Source organism: Dipodomys merriami, unplaced genomic scaffold, assembly GCF_024711535.1.
Source record: "Dipodomys merriami isolate MVZ:Mamm:240054 unplaced genomic scaffold, mDipMer1.0.p SCAF_4, whole genome shotgun sequence".
In the NCBI taxonomy this organism is placed as follows: domain Eukaryota; kingdom Metazoa; phylum Chordata; class Mammalia; order Rodentia; family Heteromyidae; genus Dipodomys; species Dipodomys merriami.
In genome coordinates, this window is record NW_027205603.1 from 8,806,692 (window position 1) to 8,828,158 (window position 21,467).

The following is a 21,467-nucleotide window of genomic DNA, read 5'->3' on the forward strand; positions in this document are numbered from 1 at the left end:
TGTCCAAGTCCATTCTTTCTTGCTAAACTTGTGAAAGCTGGGCTTGTCAGAATTTCCAGGTGGCTTGTTTTTCAGATGTAGTTTCAAACATAAGTTGATAAAAGCTTAGGCAACTCACTACCTGGTGGTTTCCTTGAGACCTGAGGTCCCTAAATAGTCCACTTCCTTACTATACTTTTCAGATACTACTTAGATTTTTATACAGTTATTTGTTGTTCAGGAGTTTTAGTTATGATTTACAGTAAGGATATAAAAAAGAGACTACTACTAAAGTCTTTTGGAAACACTACAGTGATTTAATAGGTATGATATTGATGGATGGCTAAATCAGAGACTGATTTAGAAAATCTAGGACCAGGTTCAAATATGTAAGCACCCTCTAATTGGAGAAAGACAAGTATTACCAAATGGTTTGCAGAATTTGACTAATTCGGAGAAATTTATGTATTGTCTCAAATGTGAAACTGAAATTATAAGTGAATATGTTAATATTTCTCTACAATTTATGTGTGAGAGAGTCGAGATGGAAGAAATGAGAGGATTTATAATAAAATATTTCAGGAATTCTATATTAGATTACTACTTCACATAGTAGATTCCATGCTTTTTAATATTTTTATCTCTAGTACATATTATTGTAACTGGCAATATGTAGGCACTGAATTTTGTAAGTAAATGAATGGATTTGAAGAAAAACTTTGGGAACTACAGATACAAAAAGTCATGTTATATTCAAAGTAGAGCCCCAACAAATAAAATACCAAATCATGGATGGGTTTGATTTTTCTTCTCCTGGCACATAAATTCACCCGGAAGAGTCAAGTCTCTCAGTTTTATTATAAACCTTCTTGTAAGATTTAAGACAAACTTTCTTGTAAGATTTAAGACATGTTTGTATTTCAATGACTAAAGGGATCATATAGCCCTCGTTGTTGCTATTGTGAATTCTTTGAGCATGATGTTCTACAAGTTACAGATTTATAAAAATATTAATAATGATGATAAATGTAGACCAACTTCCATCACCATCCCTACCTCTAGTATTGCTATGTGTCAGACAAAACCTCCTTTTCTTTAATCCTTAATTAATTGTCCCTTTGATTCTAAATCTGAAAATCAAATATTGACCTTGAAAAAGGGCCTCTCTTTGGTTTTGGTAAGATACAAAATTCATTAATTAGGTGTGAATTACGCATCTCTTTCATACAGAACTTACATGAAGAGTCTTTGAATATAAAGGTTTGTTATTTTTGAAAAGCTAGCTGTTGTTGATCAAAATGAACTCTAAGAAATGGAAGTGAGAGGTTTTTTATTTTACTTTTTGTGGAAGTTTTTGTTGTTGTTTTTTTTTCCTTTTGTTGCTGTATTTGATTTTTGTGCTTCTTTCTCTTATGTAAGTTTATCTGTTTGTGGCAGTGTGAGGGGAAGCTCAGAAATGCTGAGACAGAGGGTGAACTAAGTCAGCAGTGGTACTCATTAGACATTATTGAAAATGAACTACATAGTGTGGGAGAGGGAGAGGGGTCAAGAGGGGAAAAAATGGAAAAAAACAAGGGATTAGGTGACACTCGAAAAAGAAATGTCCTCATTACCTGACCTATGTACCTGTAACCCCTCTGTGTATCACCTTTACAATTTAGAAAATGCTGTTTTGCAAAGTTAATTTTAAATCAACTGATTCAGAATTCTGCTTTCTAGATGTAGCTGCACAAAGAACTACTTGATTATATATATATGTATATATATATATATCAACAGAATAAGATGTATTTGTTGACATTAATGTCCTAAAGCATGAAACCATGAATCTGCAACTCTTTTAGATTCCCCTCTCGAGATACTTCTTTTTCCTCTTTACCCTATATACTCTAAAATATGTATATAAATAATACATGTCATGGCTGTTTGTTATATATTTGTTGGGTCGTCCTGCTTGCTTTTCTGGCTACTATTCTACTAAATGTTCTCCTTTGTTTCAATTAGTTTAACTACAAGTTTCACAATGATTTTAATATAAATTTATCCTAGAAACACAATGATTCAGCACCAAGGAATCCTAATTATTTGAAGGCCACTATTTATCATGGTGCTATACTTTTTCTTCCCTTTGTTCAGTATGTTTCATGATTTCCTAAATTATCTACTTTTCAAATGATTTAATGTCTAAATCATCTAAGAGATAAATTTTTTAAATGCATGGGAAAAAAACATCTAAGACTAGATATATATCACACAAAAGTGATTTGTAATTTACATCTTATTCCATATTCCCCTGGATTATCTGCTTAGCTTGTATTTGGCATTAGGGTCATAGTATCTGTCATGTACATCATGTTCTATACTAAGTTCTTTTTATATTATAATATGTACTACTAAATTTATGAACCTTAGATATTCAGAAGAGATATTTGCATAAATACTTTTCCTTTCCATTTGAAGCTTGTTGTATGGAAGTCATTATATCTGGTAATTTAATCATTATAATAACCATTGTGGATAATCATAATCAGAGGGTCAACAGATAATCATTATAATCTATGCAAGTCAAAATAATGTGACTATGTAATCTAATTCTTGAACTATAATGCATTTTAGAAATTGTCACTTTTCCTTTATGCTCACTTCTATTGCACAATATCTTTATCTATTGGATAAGTTACTTTTCTTCTTTCCCTGTTTTTCTTCTTTGCCCTATTTTTCTCTTTCCCTATTTCAGTATTTTGCGCTCTTGGAAGGAGGGCTCAACTTCACTTTTTGAGAAATATGGTTAGAAAGTAGGGTAGAGGTATCCAGAACTAAGATACAGAGAGATTCTTTAAATTGTTTAGATTCCACCCCAAATCAAGACTGTAGCATGGGGCCAGGATGGGTGGACACTGAATAGGACACTATGATAATAATATCTCTGGAAAAAACCCACACTCATTGATAATTTTGCTAGTGTTGCATTTGGGGAAACGGTTGGTAGATTCATATAAACTAGTATGAATATTATCAGCATTCCAATATTTCTGTTTTTTGCCCTTTTATGCATTTTCCACTGGTCATAAATTCTGTGCCATGTAAAGAAATAAGATTTTTCCTTGTAGTAATTATGTGCAGTTTCTCAATAATGTATACTTTTTCAAAAATTTCAGACAGAAAAAGGATTGTCAGAAGTATGGCAGGAAAGTAAGCCTGGTAATCACTGGCAGAAAGCCTCTATCCTGCTGGGAAAGATAAGGAATTTTGAAGTCATATTTCAAGGTATCAGAACAAAGGATCTAGGAGGTGGAGCTGCAATCGATGACATTGAATTTCACAACTGCACAACTGGTAAGTATCCAGAGGTATTTCCATTTGCATGTATAATGTGGCCATTTTAGTTGTTATACATTTATGAAATGCTCTGCTGTTACTTCTTTTTGTGTCGGTAATGGGGCTTGAACTCTGGGCCTAGGCACTGTCCCTCAGCTCTTCAGCTCAAGGCTACCGCTCTATAACACTTGAGCCACAGCGCCACTTATTAGAGATAATAAGAGTTTCACAGACTTTCCTGCCTGGGCTGGCTTTGAACCGCAATCCTCAGATCTCAGCTTCTTGTTACCTATTTTGTATACAGAGAAATCAATTGAAAAAGGTAACTGTACAATTGAAAAGTTACATGTTAAGTCACACTTATTCAAGTTGATTTGGGCTACTGTAACAACATACAATAAGCAGGTGGTGTCGAGATGGAAATGTGTTTCTCAGAGTTAGAGGTGAGGAAATGGGAGAGGAAGGCACTGGGCAGACTTACTTGGGAAGTGTTGTTTCTTGGTATTAGAAAGCACCATGCTAGATACTCTTGCCTGGTAGGTGGGCAAATGAACCCTCTTAGGATTATTTATAAGGGTACCAGTTCCTCTATACGAACCCTGATCCAGTGTCTTAATCACCTCCCAGTCACCTTGCCAGGGAGATGATGATGTCAGCATTCGAATTTGAGGGGAGATTTATTCGGGTCAGTGCATTAACTCCACCATCCTTCCCTTGTAACTATAACTCCATCGTCCTTCCGCACCATCTCCTTCTTAACAATGCCAATGCACTTTAGGTTTAACTTCTAACACGAGGTAAAATGTAAACCTAACATTTGCAAGCCTTTCTCTAATTGAAATCAATAAAAAATAAATAAAGTGAACCAGCAAAATTAAAGGTGAGAAGCCAGCCGTTGAGTCATCTATGAGAAATACATGCAGTCAGGTGCAACTCAAGCAAAACTTGAGCGGAGAACTATCCTTAGCTCTAAAACTGCGACTCCAGCACTAAAGCTGCATCACACTAACTTGGGGGAAAAATGCTGTTCTTTATCATGCTTCTAAATGGGAAGATAGCTGCGCTTAGATTTTCTTTATAAAACTACCCAGAAAATGTCAAAAATAATTATAAATATATTTGTGCAATTTCATAGTTTGTAGGGTTGTTTCAGAGGAATTATTCCATTTGATTTCCAAAATAGTCCTATGTGACATACACTGCCAAGGAAAGATATGCCTTCTGTGGTTCTTCTACAAACATTTGCTTGGCTGCAAGCCTCTGAGAGAGAAGAGCCGAACCTGCATGCTATTGAATTTTATTGTTGCTCTCATATTAAAATACCATTTCAGCAAGGCAGTTCAAAAATGTGACTCTGGTTTTCAGAGATTTTTATAGCATCTGTTCTTCATATGAGGCATACTTCTTCAAAGTACTCTGCTTTGTCAGAAATAAATGTGTTAAAGTTTATTTTCCCTAGTTCCAGAAAAGATGGATGCTACTCCATTGTTACCTTACACTTTGTTACATAAAATCAGTTACCATTCCCTGTATAAGCTGGGGAGCAGAGCACATTACTGCAGTTCCTGTGTACTATGAGAGATAGGGTTTGGGCATGGAGATGTTTGGTGGCTAACACTTCAACGAGAGAAAATAGAGCTCTGCAGATACAATCAAGAAAGGGAATTGTTCATGTGAGAATATGCTTCCTCAACTCTTTGCTGGTAAACCTCCTAATAATATGTTGACTTTTCTATTATAGTTTGCACCTCAACTTATAAATGATTTTGGTGATTTGAAGGAAAAATGCATTGAGTCTTTCTAAGATTTTAGAAAAGAGCTTTTATTATTATTATTTTATTAAACATAACAAATTCCTTCCTCTCAACGGAAGGAGAATTCCTAGATAAGTTGATTTAGAATAGAAGGGAAATGAAATTTGTTAGTTCCAAAACTTGCTGGGTTTCATGTTGAAACTTTCTGTTTCTTCCTTGTCTGAAAGTCCTTTGAGAATTAACATGATAATAATAATTTCACTGAACTCAGTCCAAAACTCAGCTTACTGGGTGGTACTTGCATATCTTATATTTAATGAAAAACTACAAAGAACTCTATAGTTCTTTCTACACAATCAAATAAGGAGTATTTTGTTGTTATTTGCACCTGAATTTGAATAATCACACACTCAAATCATTTTAGGAAAATGTAACCATTTACTTTTGATAACAGAACCAGATAAAAATAATATGAATTTTAAAAATTAGTTTTCGTTGTAATAGAAAGCATTAAAAAACAGTAAAAAAAAAAAAAAAGCTTAGGAAATTATGACTGGAGCTAAAAAAACCCCAATGATTTTGCAAATCCTTATTTATAAATTATATATCAATCGGGGCTGGGAAGGTGGCTCAGTGGTAGAGCCACTTGCATGCCTGAGGCCCTGGGTTCTATTCCTCAGCACCACATAAGCAAAAAGAAAAAAGCCAGAAGTGGCGCTGTGGCTCAAGTGGTAGAGCGCTAGCCTTGAGCTGAAGAGCTGAGGGACAGCGCCCTGGCCCAGAGTTCAGGCCCCATGACTGGACCCCCCCCCAAAAAAATTACATATCAATAAACTAGAAGTGCTCTGTAATATGAGTAATGAGAAGGAGCTTACTGTATGTTATCCTGAGTTGTTCTGTATGGATGCCAGCCCCAAAAGAAGAAAAAGTCAAAATCAAAAAGGTATTTTCACACAGTGGATAAAAATTTGTCATAGAGCAAGATACCTGATGTGAACCTGGCTCTGCCACTTACCCGGAGGAATAGGCTTTACTCTATTTGCCTTTGTTCTTACCTCAGGTAGTTTGAGATGAGGGAACTTTTATCTCAAATCTGTAAATCCTAAATATATTTATATATGAAGGTCTTGGAATAGTATTGATATGTAGTAAAATGACTTCTCTATACATAAATATTAGAAAGTTGAAACAAATTTTGCCTGAGGGGGAAGGAGCTTGGAAGGGGATTGATGAATAGAAAAGAGAACAAGGCAAATACATTCATAATACTCTTGTACATATGTGATAAATATGGGAAACAACATTAGTCTTGCAGAAAAGATGAGAGAGAATAGGGGAGAATAATGAGAGGGATGACGGACCAAGAAGCATCCGACATGCAAATGGACATGGTACACTGGAGAAATGTTGTACAATCATGTGAAGATTAGAAATTAGTAAGTAAAGCCTAGTACGAAACGTATATTGCTACAGAATTGTTTATTTTAGAACCATCAATAAATCTCTCCACGTCTTCCGTATACATTAGATGCGTTCCCAAGTTCCAGATGGCATGCCCACATCTGTTTGCTCTTCCTCAATTGATAGAACAGGTTCCCTTTGCATATGAGCGGTTGAGAGAAAATAAAGCAATTTTTGAGTGGTGTGGGTTATTTTCTAAGTGCAGTATAATCTAGCCTATCCTAATTAATGTGTTACACAATGTCTTCTATTACAAAGAACACTGTGTACATTTTGAACAATTATAGTCAACGTGTATATATGTAGACATTGGGATATGTAGCATTGCAACTGGGTGAAAATGCATTGCTATCTAATGTCCCATTCTTAGGATTGTGTTAATAAATAAAAAGCAAATGGCATCTATGATGTTGATCCTTTGGAGTTTTATTCAACTTGAGGCAATAGAAGAGAGATATATTTATCTTTGTAACTGAATAATCTACCTGTGTAAATAGTGTGTTCAATACCTCAAATACTAAAATTCTTGCCAATGAGGCAAGTGCAGTATCCCTGGTTCTAGCTTTGGAAGATTAAAACAAAGAACTTTATTAATTAGGATAAATAAAGCCTACACTAAATAAAATATGAACCAAGAGGTAGAAATGGTTCTTCACCATCTTCTGTCTACTTGAAGCAATCACCCACCTTCCCTTTCCTGCTTGGTTTAGTTTGAGACAAACAGTAAGCAGGAAAGACCTCAGCTCTGTGTTCAGCTGGCCTCATTGTGCTCATCTGTGTCTTAGAACAAAATTATTTACTTCTTATAAAAGCACAGAATAGTTATTTCTGGCCCAGTGCCATCTTGTAAACTTAAGAACTATGTGACTCAGTTTACTGTATCTTTTTTTTTAAATTAATTAATTTATTTTTTATTGTGAGAATACCATAGAGAGGAGTTACAATTACATGGGCAAGATAACGAGTACATTTCTTATCAAGCATTGTTGCCTCCTCTTTGTTTTCCCTTCCCATCCCTTCCCATACTCCTCTTCTCCCCCTACCTGATCCTCACCAAAGTTGTAAAGTTCGTTTTTCGACATAACAACTTGCATATCTCATTGTTGCAATGGGTCCACCTGTTAGGGGAATGAACCCCAAGATAAGTATTCAAATGTTTTTTGTTTTTTTCTTTCATGCAATTGTTTCTAACATATTTATAAGATGATTTCTATGTTGCTTTGTATGTCCCTCCCCCACGGTATAACCCATGCTTTCACTGTATTTGATGTTGGTATAAGTTGTGGAGGGGAAGGGAAAAAACAAATCATTTAACTAGGGATACAGGTGTATCTTTAATCAGATATTTTAAATTAAAAAATCCAAACCATGGATGAATCTAATTACTTTAATATTGAATTAGAGTAAACCATTTGGTACATACCTACAAAATATCAGATGTTGCTTTATCTTCCAATATAATTGCAAAAATTAGCATTTTAGTGTTATAAGGTCTACATTTGAAGATGTACTTTTTAATTATATCAAATGCATAAGTGAAATATTATAATTAATGTGATTACATTTGATTATAATTGAACTACAATGATATGACTTGATTCATTCATAATATTAGAAAAAATAATTACTTGAGTAGATATTTTAGTAAAGCTTAAATAACCCTTGAAAAATCTCTAGGTTCAAATGAAGGCAGCTGTAAATTTGAATGTGAACATTATCCTCAGTTCATGTAATGTCTAATTAAAATTTGTTTCAATTATAATGAACTTCTCAATGCATTATGTGGATCAGTAAGACTATTATACAGAGTATTTGTGACAATAAGTTCTTCCATTTTTACTAAACTACATTTTTACTCATTATTGCCTATTCAAAATAATGTCTATGAGTACGACTTCCATTTTACACTCATGGATATATATTTTTATTTTCCATTAAAGAATTGCAAGCTAGAAATGTTGCTATGAATAAATATACACATTAGTGTGTAAGGATGATAAACTTAAGATATATTTAAATTTAATGTATATGGAGCTCAAGAAAATGTTATCTAGTTAAACAACATACAAATAAACAGGTTACAATAAAACCTGTAGATATTTGTTCATTCATGAATATTAATCCAGTGTGGAGAGCAATTTTCTTGTCTATTATTTTTAATACAATGCAGGCAGTGTTTCCAATAAGTAAATTTCTGAAAAACTTCCTATTTTGAATAATAGGAGAAGAGAGCATATGGAGCATTTTGGAAAAACCACTAAACTCATAGGTACCAGTCAAACTACCATAGTATAAACACTAACAATCATTCAAAGTACTAGCCCTAGTGAGGTGTGAGTCACTTGTAATGCTACTACTCAGGAGGCTGATATTTTAAGAATGGGTTTGAAGCTAACCCAGACAGGGAAGTTTGTAAGACACTTATCTCTCATTAACTACCAAAAGCTAGAAGTAGAGCTGTGGTTTAAGTGGTAGAGTGGTAACCTAGAGGAAAAAAAAACAAAACAAAACTTCAGGGACAGTACACAATCCCTGAGTTCAAGCCTTAGGACAAGCACAAAATTAATTAATTAAGTAATTAATTAATTAACACTAACACAATTTAAATCTCAAAAGTTTTGTGTTGGGTGCTGGTAAGTCACATTTATAATCCGAGGTAGTCAAGGGGCTGAGATCTGAAGACTGCTGTTCAAAGCCAGCCAGGAAAGAAAATTACCTCAGTCTTTATTGCCAATTAACAAGCAAAAACAAGTCAGGAATGAAGGTGTAGCTCAAACAGTAGGGCCTTGAGTGAAAAAGCTAAGCAAGAGTGTAGACACCTAAATGTAAGCCTCAGTAGTAGCACACAGATAAAAACAAATTTTCTAATGAAAGAAAAGCTCCAGTAAATATATGACTTTATGTTAAAAAAAAAAAGGAAGGTAGATGAAAACAAAGTTACATTGATGAAGAGTTGTGGAGAAATGTTTAAGTCTGTAGAGTGATAGAGACTGGGGGAAAACAACCAATAACCAAAGACTGGAGAAAATCGTGCAACCAGTGAACATTTCCCCAAGACAGCATGTAAAGAAACGTAGCAAGAAACAGTGGGAGGAACAAAGTGGGATGTGCTTGGGCTCCCAGGGCTCTGTTACATGTTTCCATCTACTGAGTCTTGGTGCCTCAGACATTGCAGTGGGAAAATCCAAAGGAGAATCCTCACAACTGTGCTATCCTGACCTTATTCCTTTATATATCAGTAGGTGCCATTTAATGGTACTATTTTATGAAAGTACTCATTAGATAAATATCTACACAATAAAAGGAAACGAATATGTATTGAAGCATGAGCAGGTGCCAAGGCCAGACTAGAATCAGATATACATGATCTCATTTAAGAGTGGGAACGGATGTTTAATATGCAATGGATTCTTGAAGGAAGTCAGCCAAGTGAATCACATGAATTGCCTGGAAAGTTGTCTCAGAGGAGTTGGGGAATGAAGATTTTTTTCAATTGTTGATTAAAAGGTCAGAAAGAAGCTTAGAAAAAGAAAGTAAGTGTGGTTTGGCGTTCTTTCCACTGGGTTGAAATTGGTGGGGGAGTTTTCCCCCCCTCAGAAATCTCTACATTAATGAGGTTTACTCCAATTGCCAGTAACCTTAAACATAAAGAGAGTTTACTTAAGGATACAAGGAATATCATGAAACATAAGATCAAAAACATAGAACAGCTTTAGGCAGATATTAAAAACAGAGATTGAAAAGTGAGAGGGAATTTCAGGCCACATTTCTTTCTGTGTATCTTGTGTCTGTGCCAATGTTTCCTTTCTGCCAAGCTATTTCATTCCCCTTGGTGGATGTGGGTCTATCTCTGTGTCTCTGTCTCTGTCGTTCTGTCTCTCTGTCTTTTCCTCTTTCTCTTTGTCAATCCCTCTCTCCCTCTCTCCCCTGCTCTCCTTCTTCCCCTCCGATTCAGCATACCTATATAGAAAGCATGGCTGAACAGAGTTCAAGGGCAAGGGCATGTAACTGCAGATGGCCTTTATGTAGCTACAGTTTTCAATCATAGTCATCAGACTGACATATCTTGGGTCCGATATACCCTAAGACAAGACAAGACAGCTAAGATTCCTGCTGGAATCCTGCCTGTGTAGATGGCAGGAAGCTGGATATATAAGTTATATTAAAAATCTCTTTTATTTCCTGTATTCTAATATTTCCTAGAAATACTAAGCATTTGGTTCTTCAGTGTTCTTTTCTTTTCTTTTCAACAAGTTTTTATTGTGAAAATGCTGTACAAAGGGATTACAGTTACATGAGCAAGGTAATGAGTACATTTCTTATCCAGCATTGTTGCCTCCTCCTTTGTATGCAAACCCAGTATCCAGAGCCCTCACCGCCATACACCACCTTTATGGAACTTTCAAACTCTGGGGCACTAGTCACCTATGCTAGCCACAACATGGCACCTCTAGTCAATGTGCCGTGCCACTTACCTCCGGTTAGCCTATCAAAATTCCTTTCCAGAAACCAAAATACATGCTGCTTACACAAGTCCTCTGTTTCTGTCTGTGTCTTGCCCAACCCTAAGATTTTCCCCAAGGTGGCTGCCTAGATGAAGCCTAGATGAAGATGGGCCTCTGTGAATATAACATCAATCTTGTCAATGGAATTTATCTCCCCAGCTGTTGGCCTCACCATAGGAATAAAAAGCCTATTTCAGACTCCAACTCCACAATCAGCTCATTGACAATGAATTTTTAGAGTATTACATCATGCATTCAGCAAAAATTAATTCAGTCTCTCCTACAAAGAAACGTGCAAGGATACAGTATTTCAGTAGAAGGTTTTCTGAGCTGAACTAGAGTGGGATAGAAGGAATAGAAGAGATGAGTGTGTGGAATACTCTGGGGAGATGATAATTCAGGATGACTGATTTGTTCCAGTCACTGATGCTTCTTTCCAGCTGGCAGGAAGTAGTAAGGTAAAGAAAGAACCAAGAACACACATCAGCTGTCTTTTTTTTTTTTTTTTTTAATAAAAAGGCTTTCTTGAAGCTGTTACCCATCAATTATGCTAATAAGGAATATGAGTGGAAATTTAGTAGCATTCCAAACTGTAAGGAATTGTAGAAAATATGTTGACTGAAAACTAAGTTTTATTACTAGGGAAATAAAGGAATATACAGTTCATTTATAGTGAGTACTGAAAAGCAGGCCCACAAGGTCCTGAAAGATAACATATGAATTAAAAAACATGAAAATATTATTCATCCATCTGGAGATGGATTCTAAGATCTTCCATGAATACCAAACTTCAGAGATGTTCAAAGTGCCTTATATAAAATAGAATATGTGTACAGTACATACAACCTATGCGTATCTGCCTGTACACTTTAAATCACCTCTAGTTTATTTATAACACCTAATGTAATAGCAATGACATGTAAATTATCATTTTGTATATTCTAATGACAGGAAAATAAATTCCATACACATTCATACAGACACAAATTATTTTCAGATATTTTCAAGCCATGCTTGGTCCACATGTTGAGACCTTACAGGTATGTAGGACCAACCATAATGCCAATTAAGAACTCTTTAAATAAAATTCTACTTAATACTCATTTCTGTTTATCCATGTGCTGCTGTCGGTTGAGATTATTTATTATTGGTCTTCCCTGTCTTTATGGTTCCAAGTATATTTTAGATATGAGACCCTTGTATGTTGTATGACTAGTGAAGATCTTCTCCCAATCCGTGGGCTTTCTATTGATCTTGCTGGCTATGTCCTTTGCCATGCAGAAGCTCTGCAATTTCATGCAATCCCATTTGTCCAATCTTTCTTTGATCTGTTGTGTTTCTGAGTCTCTATTAAGAAAATTTTGGCTTGTGCCAAGGAGACCTAGGGTTTCTCCTATTCCATCCTGTAATGTTTTCAGAGTGTGGTATAGTAAATTTTTAGTAAAATTTTAACCGCATTTCTATCAAGATTCTCCTGCTTTTTACATTTAGGGAATATAATTTATCAAGTTCTTTAAAATGTCACCATTCATTTTTCTTAACATTATATGGTGGAAATTTTTCATGCTAGAGTAGATAAAATAGAACTGTTTTAATTTCCTTCCAGTAGACACTCTTATTGAGGGTCGTTGAATTGCCGCTTCAGTTACTAGCAGTCAACCACAGTATGTCAGTTTACTTAATAACTGCCCCTCAACAGCTGGCCACTTGTATATACCAAAGAGACATCATTTCTTTAATAAAGGGCAAAGGTTCTCTGGCTGTTCATCTCTTGCTGTGCCTACTTTGCGAATTAAACCTTATTGTAGGGATGTATGCATAGGAAAGGAACATAGCTTTGTAGGATCTGCAGTTTCAGGCATTCACTATAGATCTTAGGGTATATCCTTTGTGAGTAATTGGGGATCACTGTAATTACCTCTTTAAAGTACTTAATTCCAAAAATGAATCTACTTGAGATACTAGGGGTTGGGTTTTCAGCAAATGAGTTTAGGGGCAGATCACTGAGGTGTTCCAGGGTTTACCTTTAAATTAACCACTTCTATTGTACCTGATTTTAATTATGCTCCATATTTTTTTCTGTTCCATTTTCCCAAAGTCCCTTACCTAAAAATGTACCATAAGTGTTTCGAGTATTTTTTTTGTCTTTTTAATTTCTTTTCCTTCAAAAAATGTACTTGTTTCTATGCATAAACTGTTTTTTTTCTTTTTAAAAATCTATTGTGTTTTGCACTAAGGGAAACTCTCAATTAATTTTAGTTGTTTATTTCTCATTGGCTAATTAGAGTTTTCTTAGTTGTCCCACTCTGGTGGAAACTAAAATGTGGAATTAGGTGATTATCCTTATTATCTAGGACTCTCGGGAATTCATTTGGCTCTCATTCTCTTAATTGCTCTAAATATAAGCATAGTCCTAAGTATTAAAAGATCTTTTGAATGTATACCAAGATTAAGCTTGGAAACTGAACGATTAAATGAAAACAGATAAAGAAATAAAAGAAAAATATGAATTTTGTCACTGCATAATTGATTTTAGCAATATATTTCCAGATCATATTTAGTATGTTCTTTTAAGGTTGGTAACATGATCACTGAATGGTATTGCAGTACATATTACATATCACAAACACAGTGAAGGAAAATTGGACAGTATATGCTGTTTTTGAGCACTGACTGCAATTTTCCAGTCTGGAGAGTGCCTGGGAGATCTTGTGAAGACAGGTAAGCAGGGCTAGCTGAAGGCAGTCAGTGAGTGTAAGCCAGTGTCCACATTTAGGTAATTAGAAAAACTCTGAATCTCTGGTTTTTCCAGGACTCCAGAAAGCTTATTCCAAGAAATACACTCCTTACTTAACTTTATTCCCCAGTCCTTGCTGGTAGCCCACAGCCCATCATAGAAAATGCATTTTTCTGAAGAGGCAAAACAAATAATAAAAATCATTTTCCTTCCCTTTTCTGCTTTTATCCCTTTCTCCTCTTTCCTTACCACTTCTTTAAAAAATTAAATGTTTACTGCTTATCATGAAATGCACCACTGTGAGTCTCAACGTGGGCTGTGCCTTAAGTTCTCTTGGGTTACTTCAACACTGGGCTCTGCCAAAAGTCCAACTTCAGGGCAGTGCATTCTCTCTGGGTGTGGGACCCATGCATCCATACATTTTAAAGCATCTGATAATTTGTATAGTGATGTGCATACTTATTATATGTACATATTTTTCAATGTGTACTTTTAACAGTATAATTAATTGATCTTTAAGTTATTCCATACAGAAGAAGAGCATTAACTGTGCTTTAGAAATTCCATCGGTGCTTCTCCAACCATGTCGTGTGCTTCTGTTTTCTGCCAGAGGAAGACAGTAATCTGCCTTCATAACCATGATTTTCCCAACCTCGTTCTAGTTTTACACAACTGATTGTCTTTCTAAATGATGTTGCTAAAATGTCAGCTTTTTGTTCTTTATGTAAATGGTCATTATGTAAAAGTGAATATATTTTTGCCTTGCTTTTTTTTGAGGGTGTTTAAGTCTTCACTTAGATGGAACAAAGACTCATTCATGTCAGAAATTACTTTATATAATCATGGGCGACTATTCCTCAAAGAAAAAATGTAATTCCATTTCTAGATTTTGATTTTATAGAAGTAAATTAGAAAGAAAGGAAGGAAGGAGGGGAGGAATGGAAGGATGGAGGGAGGGAGGGAAGAAAGAAGCAAGGAAGGAAGGAAGGAAGGAATAGAGAAAGAAATTCATTCTCCTAAACTTACCATATTTTCTAAGGTAGAAGTTTTGAGCTGAGTATACTAGTTTATATCAGTAATCCCAGAATTTGGAATATTGAAAGAGGAAGATCCTGAGTCCAAGGCCAGCTTTGGCTAGAGTGAGCGTGAGACCACATATGATTATATAGCAAGACTTTATATCTGTTTATCTATCTATCTGTCTGTCTGTCTATCTATCTATCTATCTATCTATCTATCTATCTATCTATCTATCTATCTATCTATCTATGTTTTGTTTTAGCATTATCCTTTAGGAGTGTGTATTAGGTTGCATGCTATAAGCTAAAAATCAGTGATTATAAATAAAAAATACTACATTTTCCTTTTCTTACAGCTACTGTTTTGAAATATGATTGTCATATTAAAAACTATTTAATATATTTACATGAGTTTGGTGATAAATATATACTCATAAAACAACTATCACACTATAAAGCATACATAGCATCTAAAAGTTTCCTTTTGTCTCATCTTATGATTATTGCCTTTAATGGCAAGAGGCTTATTACCTGCTCAGCCTCCTTACAGAGTCACCAACATCTGGCTTGAACACATATCTTAAAACCTACTATGATTTTTGGCAGTGCGTTGAACCTATCATGATATGTACCATTAAACAATAATATTCAACATTTTCTATAAGAAATATTTTCCTAATATTGCATATGTTATTTTACAGAAATCTTTAAAACTCCATTTTATTGATACAAACCAAGAGGCAAAAATAAAAATCAAGAAAAAATGGAAAAAATCTAATATTTAATAATATATGATATAAATAATAGATAATAATCAAATGTTTGTTACAGAAACCTATGCCACAATGTTTCCGTACCTTTAGTCATTCAATGTTCACCTACCTGTTTTACTCATATATAATCTTCAATATATTCTCTTATCAGATGCAATTTCTAAGGCTGGTAAAAATTTTAAAAAATCACCCAGCTTTGATAGATTTGATGCTGTCCTATTTGTCAATAATTAAGTAATAAAGACTACATACTTTGTTTCATTTTTAACACTTATCCTCAGTCCACAGGAAAGCTTTTAAGTTCTGGAGATCTTTTTGAAATACTGTGTCAAAATACTTTCAGATTTATTAAAATTTTCTACATCACCCAAATGTAAGAAAGTTCAGTAGAAAGTAATATGCTGTAATTAGACTGATTTGTATTTATTTTATTTAGAAGAAAACAATAACTTAATCAGTTTGGCCCTGAAATTTGCTCATAAACTGGAACTTACATAACAGTATCCTAAGATAACCTCACTACATATATAATAGACAAGAAACAGTAAATAAAAGATTTGAACCATACTGTACACTATTTCAGTCTATTGTTCTCATGAAAGACCATTAATAGTGTCAAAAGGGTTTTAGAACCTTACATTTTTAGGAAAGACAAATATGCACTTGAATATGAGAAAAATTTTGTACAGATAATTGATTTTTTATAGTTCTCTACCCACTTCTATAATAAGGACAACATAGAACAATAGGAGGTACAATTAATACCATTTATAGTGTACAATTAATACCACTTATAGTATACATGCTGAAAACGTTATTGTGTATATTAAATAACCAAGGACATGTTTGCTAAAGATTTTGGGATGCATAGTTTCCCTTATTTGCAATAACTAGTACATGTCTAGGACCATCAAAAAAGGTCAAAAGCTATGTACATATGACCATGTAAGATGATATTAAGTGAAATGATCCCCAAGACAGGGACACAACTGTTTTTTTCTTGCTTTCTATTGTTTTTAACATACTTATAATGCACTATGTGGTTCTCTTGTTTCTTTTGTATGTTCTTCTCCCACGGAACCCCTGTTTTCCTTGTATTTGATTCCAGTGTCCTGCATCTTATATATACATTTTTATCATTTGGGGTGAAGAAGGGATATAACAAAATGCTTAAATAAGGATACAGGTTGACCCATTGTAAAAATGAGATGTACAAGACACCATGTTGAAAATTAACTTTACAGTTTGGGGGGGAGTGCAAGGGAGGAGTTGGGGAGGTGGGAAGGGGAGGGATGGTAGGGGAAAAACAAAAGAGGTGGGAACAATATTCCATAGGAAATGTACTCATTACCCTACTCATGTAACTAACCCCTCTGTACAGTATTATTACAATAAAATGATTTTGTTGAAGGAAGATTTTAGGATGGTGGATGAGAGGACTAAAGAATACAAAGCATAAAAAAATCATGTACCTATTATTTCTAAGACTGGGGTTTGCTCTACAGGCATGCTACCCCTTAAGCCACATGAACAGTCTAGCAACAAAAGATTCTTAACGCCTTGGTCAGAAGTTTGGATGTTTATTAAACATTAATGGTTACTCCTTGGGATCAGAAAGTTAGGCAAAATAGTTTTTTAGACATCTATCTTGGGTGACTGTTAATCTAACTTAATAATGTGGAATCTATCTTATAACAGGAGTCTTCAAATGCTTCTTGATTTGGTTTTTGTCTTTGCTTTCTTTAGTTGGAGAGACTTCTGAGATTTGCTCAGAAGCTATGGATTTTTTGTGTCAGGACAAGAAGTGTATTCCATCCTACCTTGTGTGTGACTATAAGCCAGACTGCCAGGACAGATCTGATGAAGCTCATTGTGGTAAGTGGATCTGTCCAAATATAGCCAATTAGCTCAGGTTTTCCCCTAATGAGAAGAGTAACCTTATTGACACTGATGGCTCAAAAAATATATTCTCTCCACACACTAGAAGAGACTCAGACTCACCAAACATTTGCTCAACCTTTCTATGCAAGTACCTGATTGGAAGCCCACTCCATTATAAACTATAGCAAATTATATTATGAACATATCACATCACATAAAGATGCAGAACTACGTGTAGGGCTAGAATTAAAATGGCCAGAAACTGAGCTAGCTCTCTACATTTTCCCATTAGCTTTGATTTCCTTTTCTCAAAATTGTCTTATCTCATACATGAAGGTAAATATGACTTCATTAAATATCTAATAGTTTAATACATTTTATGAATTACAACGCCAGAGAATTGAGGACTAGAAGTGCCTCTACTGGTTTATTTAAATTCAAGATTTAATTCAAGTGATTTTAAAAAGCCATCCATAAAGCAAATATATAATTTAAAAATACAAGACATATTTAAATGCAAGTAATTTTTATGATTCATTGATTAGCCTTACTATGGAATTGTGATACTACACAGGCAATCTATTGTAGTTATAGTTTGCTTCAAACAAGCAAAGCAACCCCTGATACTCATGGCCTCAATAACAATTTCATTTTGGTTGTCTATGGGTTGAATATTCAGGCAGGGAGTTTGCTATTGGTTGCTATGATTGGAATCCGTATGGTGGAAGTGAACAGTAATTTCCACAACAGCTTCCTAAGTTTAGAATTTGGCATTATTTTTTGTCCACCTCCCCCCCCCCCACCCGCATTCTACTTCTCACCTTCAGAGTTATTCCCTGGGACTTTGGCTTTACATAACATGTCAGCCACAGAGAATAAGATAGGCAGCCATCATCCTGGTTTCTATTAATGTTAGGATTCCAAGAGTTAGCCTTCCAAGGACACCAGGAAAAACAGCAAGATGATTTCATTTGCTTTCAGCTATTTGTATATGGGCAATTTTGGTTTTTAGAAACTAAAGTCAGTTCCATAGTCATATGGTTAGTGGTACTCACAATTTTGATAGATCATTCCAAGAAATCTTTACATTTATTAAAATGAAAGCAATATGTTGTCAAATTAAAGTTATTTTTCCTGAAACCTCTTCATGGATTTGGTTCAAATCCTTATAGAGCACTAAATAGCACATATAATTAATATGTTAATCTTCAAATTGATTTCAACACTTTTTTACACTGACATCTCAAGGAATTATAAGCATTAGAGCTGGATTTTTACAGTCAGATAAGTAATATACTATGTATAATGAAAAATGGCAATATTTTCAAAGTAATATTTAGGGATGTATATAAATAAGAAACAAATTAAGTTTAGGGTTATTAAAACGAAGGCTTCATTTTGACTAGACCCTCCACTTATTGGGCAATTATTTAAATTCTCAGAGATTCATTTCCCTCATTTTTAGTTGTTGTAATGATAACCATCCAGTAGAGTCCTATGAGCATTAAATAATATATTACATAAATGAATATATTGAATTATATGAAATATTTGTTCAACATGCTGGAATTATGTTAGCCTTTTCTATTTCATTATTTTTATATTAATTGAAATGTGTCAACTATAGTTCTTTGTACTACCAGACAAGAAATGAAGTTATTCTTCATGATTAAATTATCACTACTGGCTAATAACAAAAATAAAACTTTCTTTTGCATCTGTTATCACCTGTTGCAGGATTGCATAGTTGGTATTAAATTAGATAATTCTCTTTTCACAAAATAATAAGTCAGAAATAGACAGGTTTTTATGGAAAGAAATTATCAGCTGTATAATTTATATTCAACGTAGATTGTGTTCTAGTTGGCAATGTGCAGTATTTGTTTTGGTGCTCTTCTTCCTCTGCTATTAACAATTTAGACATACATAATTATTCAGTCAATGCACTGTTTCCATACCCACAATCTTTGAAATCTTTCTCCAATTAGTAATGAAAACTACTTTTCACTTGAAAGAACACTAGTATTTCTGTATCATGAATTAAGTTATCGCATAAAGGAAGACTGCATGAACATAAGGAATTAAGCATAATGACATATGGAGCTATATCTTTTGAAATATAACCTGGAAAATATTTTCCACTGATCATATAGCCTTATGGACAAATACTATATCATTGAGAGAATCATGTTTTTTTATGTTTTACCAATTCTTCATTTCCACTCATGGGACTGTGACAAAAGTCACAATCTGAAGTCATTTTTTAAGAATAACATAACATCCATTTAAAAAATACTGATATATATGAGTATAAATAGGAGATATTAAAGTCTTTAACTTTCTTTTGGTGGATATTTACCAAGTCATCTAAATTGAATAAAATGCAGTTCAGGAGCTGTTTACAGAGACCCATGTGTATAATAATTACATGTCGAAATGAAGTAGTGGATTTCAGAGTTATACTTGGTTACTGGTAAATAAATATCTTATCCACCATACCAACCTGAGACCAAATGTGGTCTGGAAAGATGAGCTTTGAATTGGTTATTCACAGATGATTTGATTTTCTTAATAGCATGGAGAAGACATACTAATATACCTAGAGGAGAAAATCAGCTTAAACATTCTGGCAGTTTGTGCTGGGTGCCTAATTCCTTTCCTTTCCATATACAAAAAAATGCTCAATTCTGGTAGCATTGGGGCCAACAAAAATTCATCTTTTCCAAACTTCCTTTAATTACAAGAGGTCCATGAGGTTCATGTAGAAATTTGGGGATGGAATCACGGCACTGGTGTACATCATTCTGAGAGGAGCTAGTGTAGTCATCTAGCAACCATGGAAGATCATGGGAAAGAAAAGACGGCCAGAAGAAACACTGAGTATTTGGACCCCAGCACCTGTCTCAAACTGGCAGCTTCCAGATCCTTATTAATTGAGATAAATTAATTCCAGTCAAAGTTTCTTTAACCTGTGTTTTTAGTTGCTTGGCATCAACTACCGTCAAACTATTACAAATGACGAGCAGGTAGCAAGAAACCTCAAAGTTTAGCAACTCTAAATTGGTTAATTCAGTAACTTTTTATTATGATCAAAACTATATATTTGTATGGGTTCTTTCTTTTATGTCCTATCTTCAGGCTTTGTTATTTTTAATCTTTGAAACTGAAATTCTAGACCATCAACAAATGTATTTTTTCCTTTTTTTTATAAGTATGGCACACTTTTTCTAGAAACCATAGTAAGAGAATTTCCATGGTAAGCCTTGTTTTCTGGAGCTGCATCCCAAGACTAGGCTTGATCTAACAAAGATGATATAAAAGAATGATTCATGTCTGCAACTGAGTACATGAACCATGAGCCACCTTTGAAGGTCATACCTGAGTGATAGAAAAACAATATTCTAGTAAATTGAAGTTCTGTCTTAAGACAGGGAAAGAATAACTGAGAAAAGTCATCAACTGCTAGAGAGAGTACTTTTTTAAGTCAGAGAAGTAATCCTAAACATACAATTTAAAAATCAGTTTACATTTAAGAGGTAATCAGATATTTTGGCTGGAATAGAGACAATTTTAAAAGGAAACATATTTCATCCTGAAAATTCTTACATCAAAGTAAAGGTTATTGTATTTGAGGCAGGAAATTGTGAGAATGCTTTCATATGGTGTGAAGAACAGAATGCTTTGAGCAAGAACAAGTAACACAAAAGCAATTATCAAGATGTTTAATGTGAATTGTAAGGTGGACCGAATGGAGCTTACACTAATGACAACCTTTTAAAATAAACCAGGGGTTTGACCAGTGCAATAGTTATGAAACTTACAAGAAGGGAAAACTCAGATTGTTCTCAACAAAGCATCTACAGGGGATAGTGAGGAATTAGAAATGGAAAGGAAGAATGTGAAATCAAAGATGACTTTGAAGGTTTGAGTCCCTAGAAAGAAAATTCATGTGGGGAAATTAAACTGTAATCTCAGAAAATGATCCATTTGTAGAAATGAAGGATAAATTGATTTGAGGCTTGTTGGTTTTGAAGTGACAG

The 21,467-nt window shown here is 34.3% G+C and overlaps 1 protein-coding gene across 1 annotated transcript in view; it reads left to right on the plus strand.

The window, feature by feature from the left end:
* Positions 1–21,467, plus strand: part of Malrd1 (MAM and LDL receptor class A domain containing 1) — a 470,497-nt gene that overhangs the window by 292,632 nt on the left and 156,398 nt on the right. The window contains exons 29-30 of the mRNA XM_069991735.1: positions 3,138–3,315; positions 17,293–17,421. Coding sequence (XP_069847836.1) covers positions 3,138–3,315; positions 17,293–17,421 — 307 coding nt within the window. The remainder of the gene's footprint in view (positions 1–3,137; positions 3,316–17,292; positions 17,422–21,467) is intronic.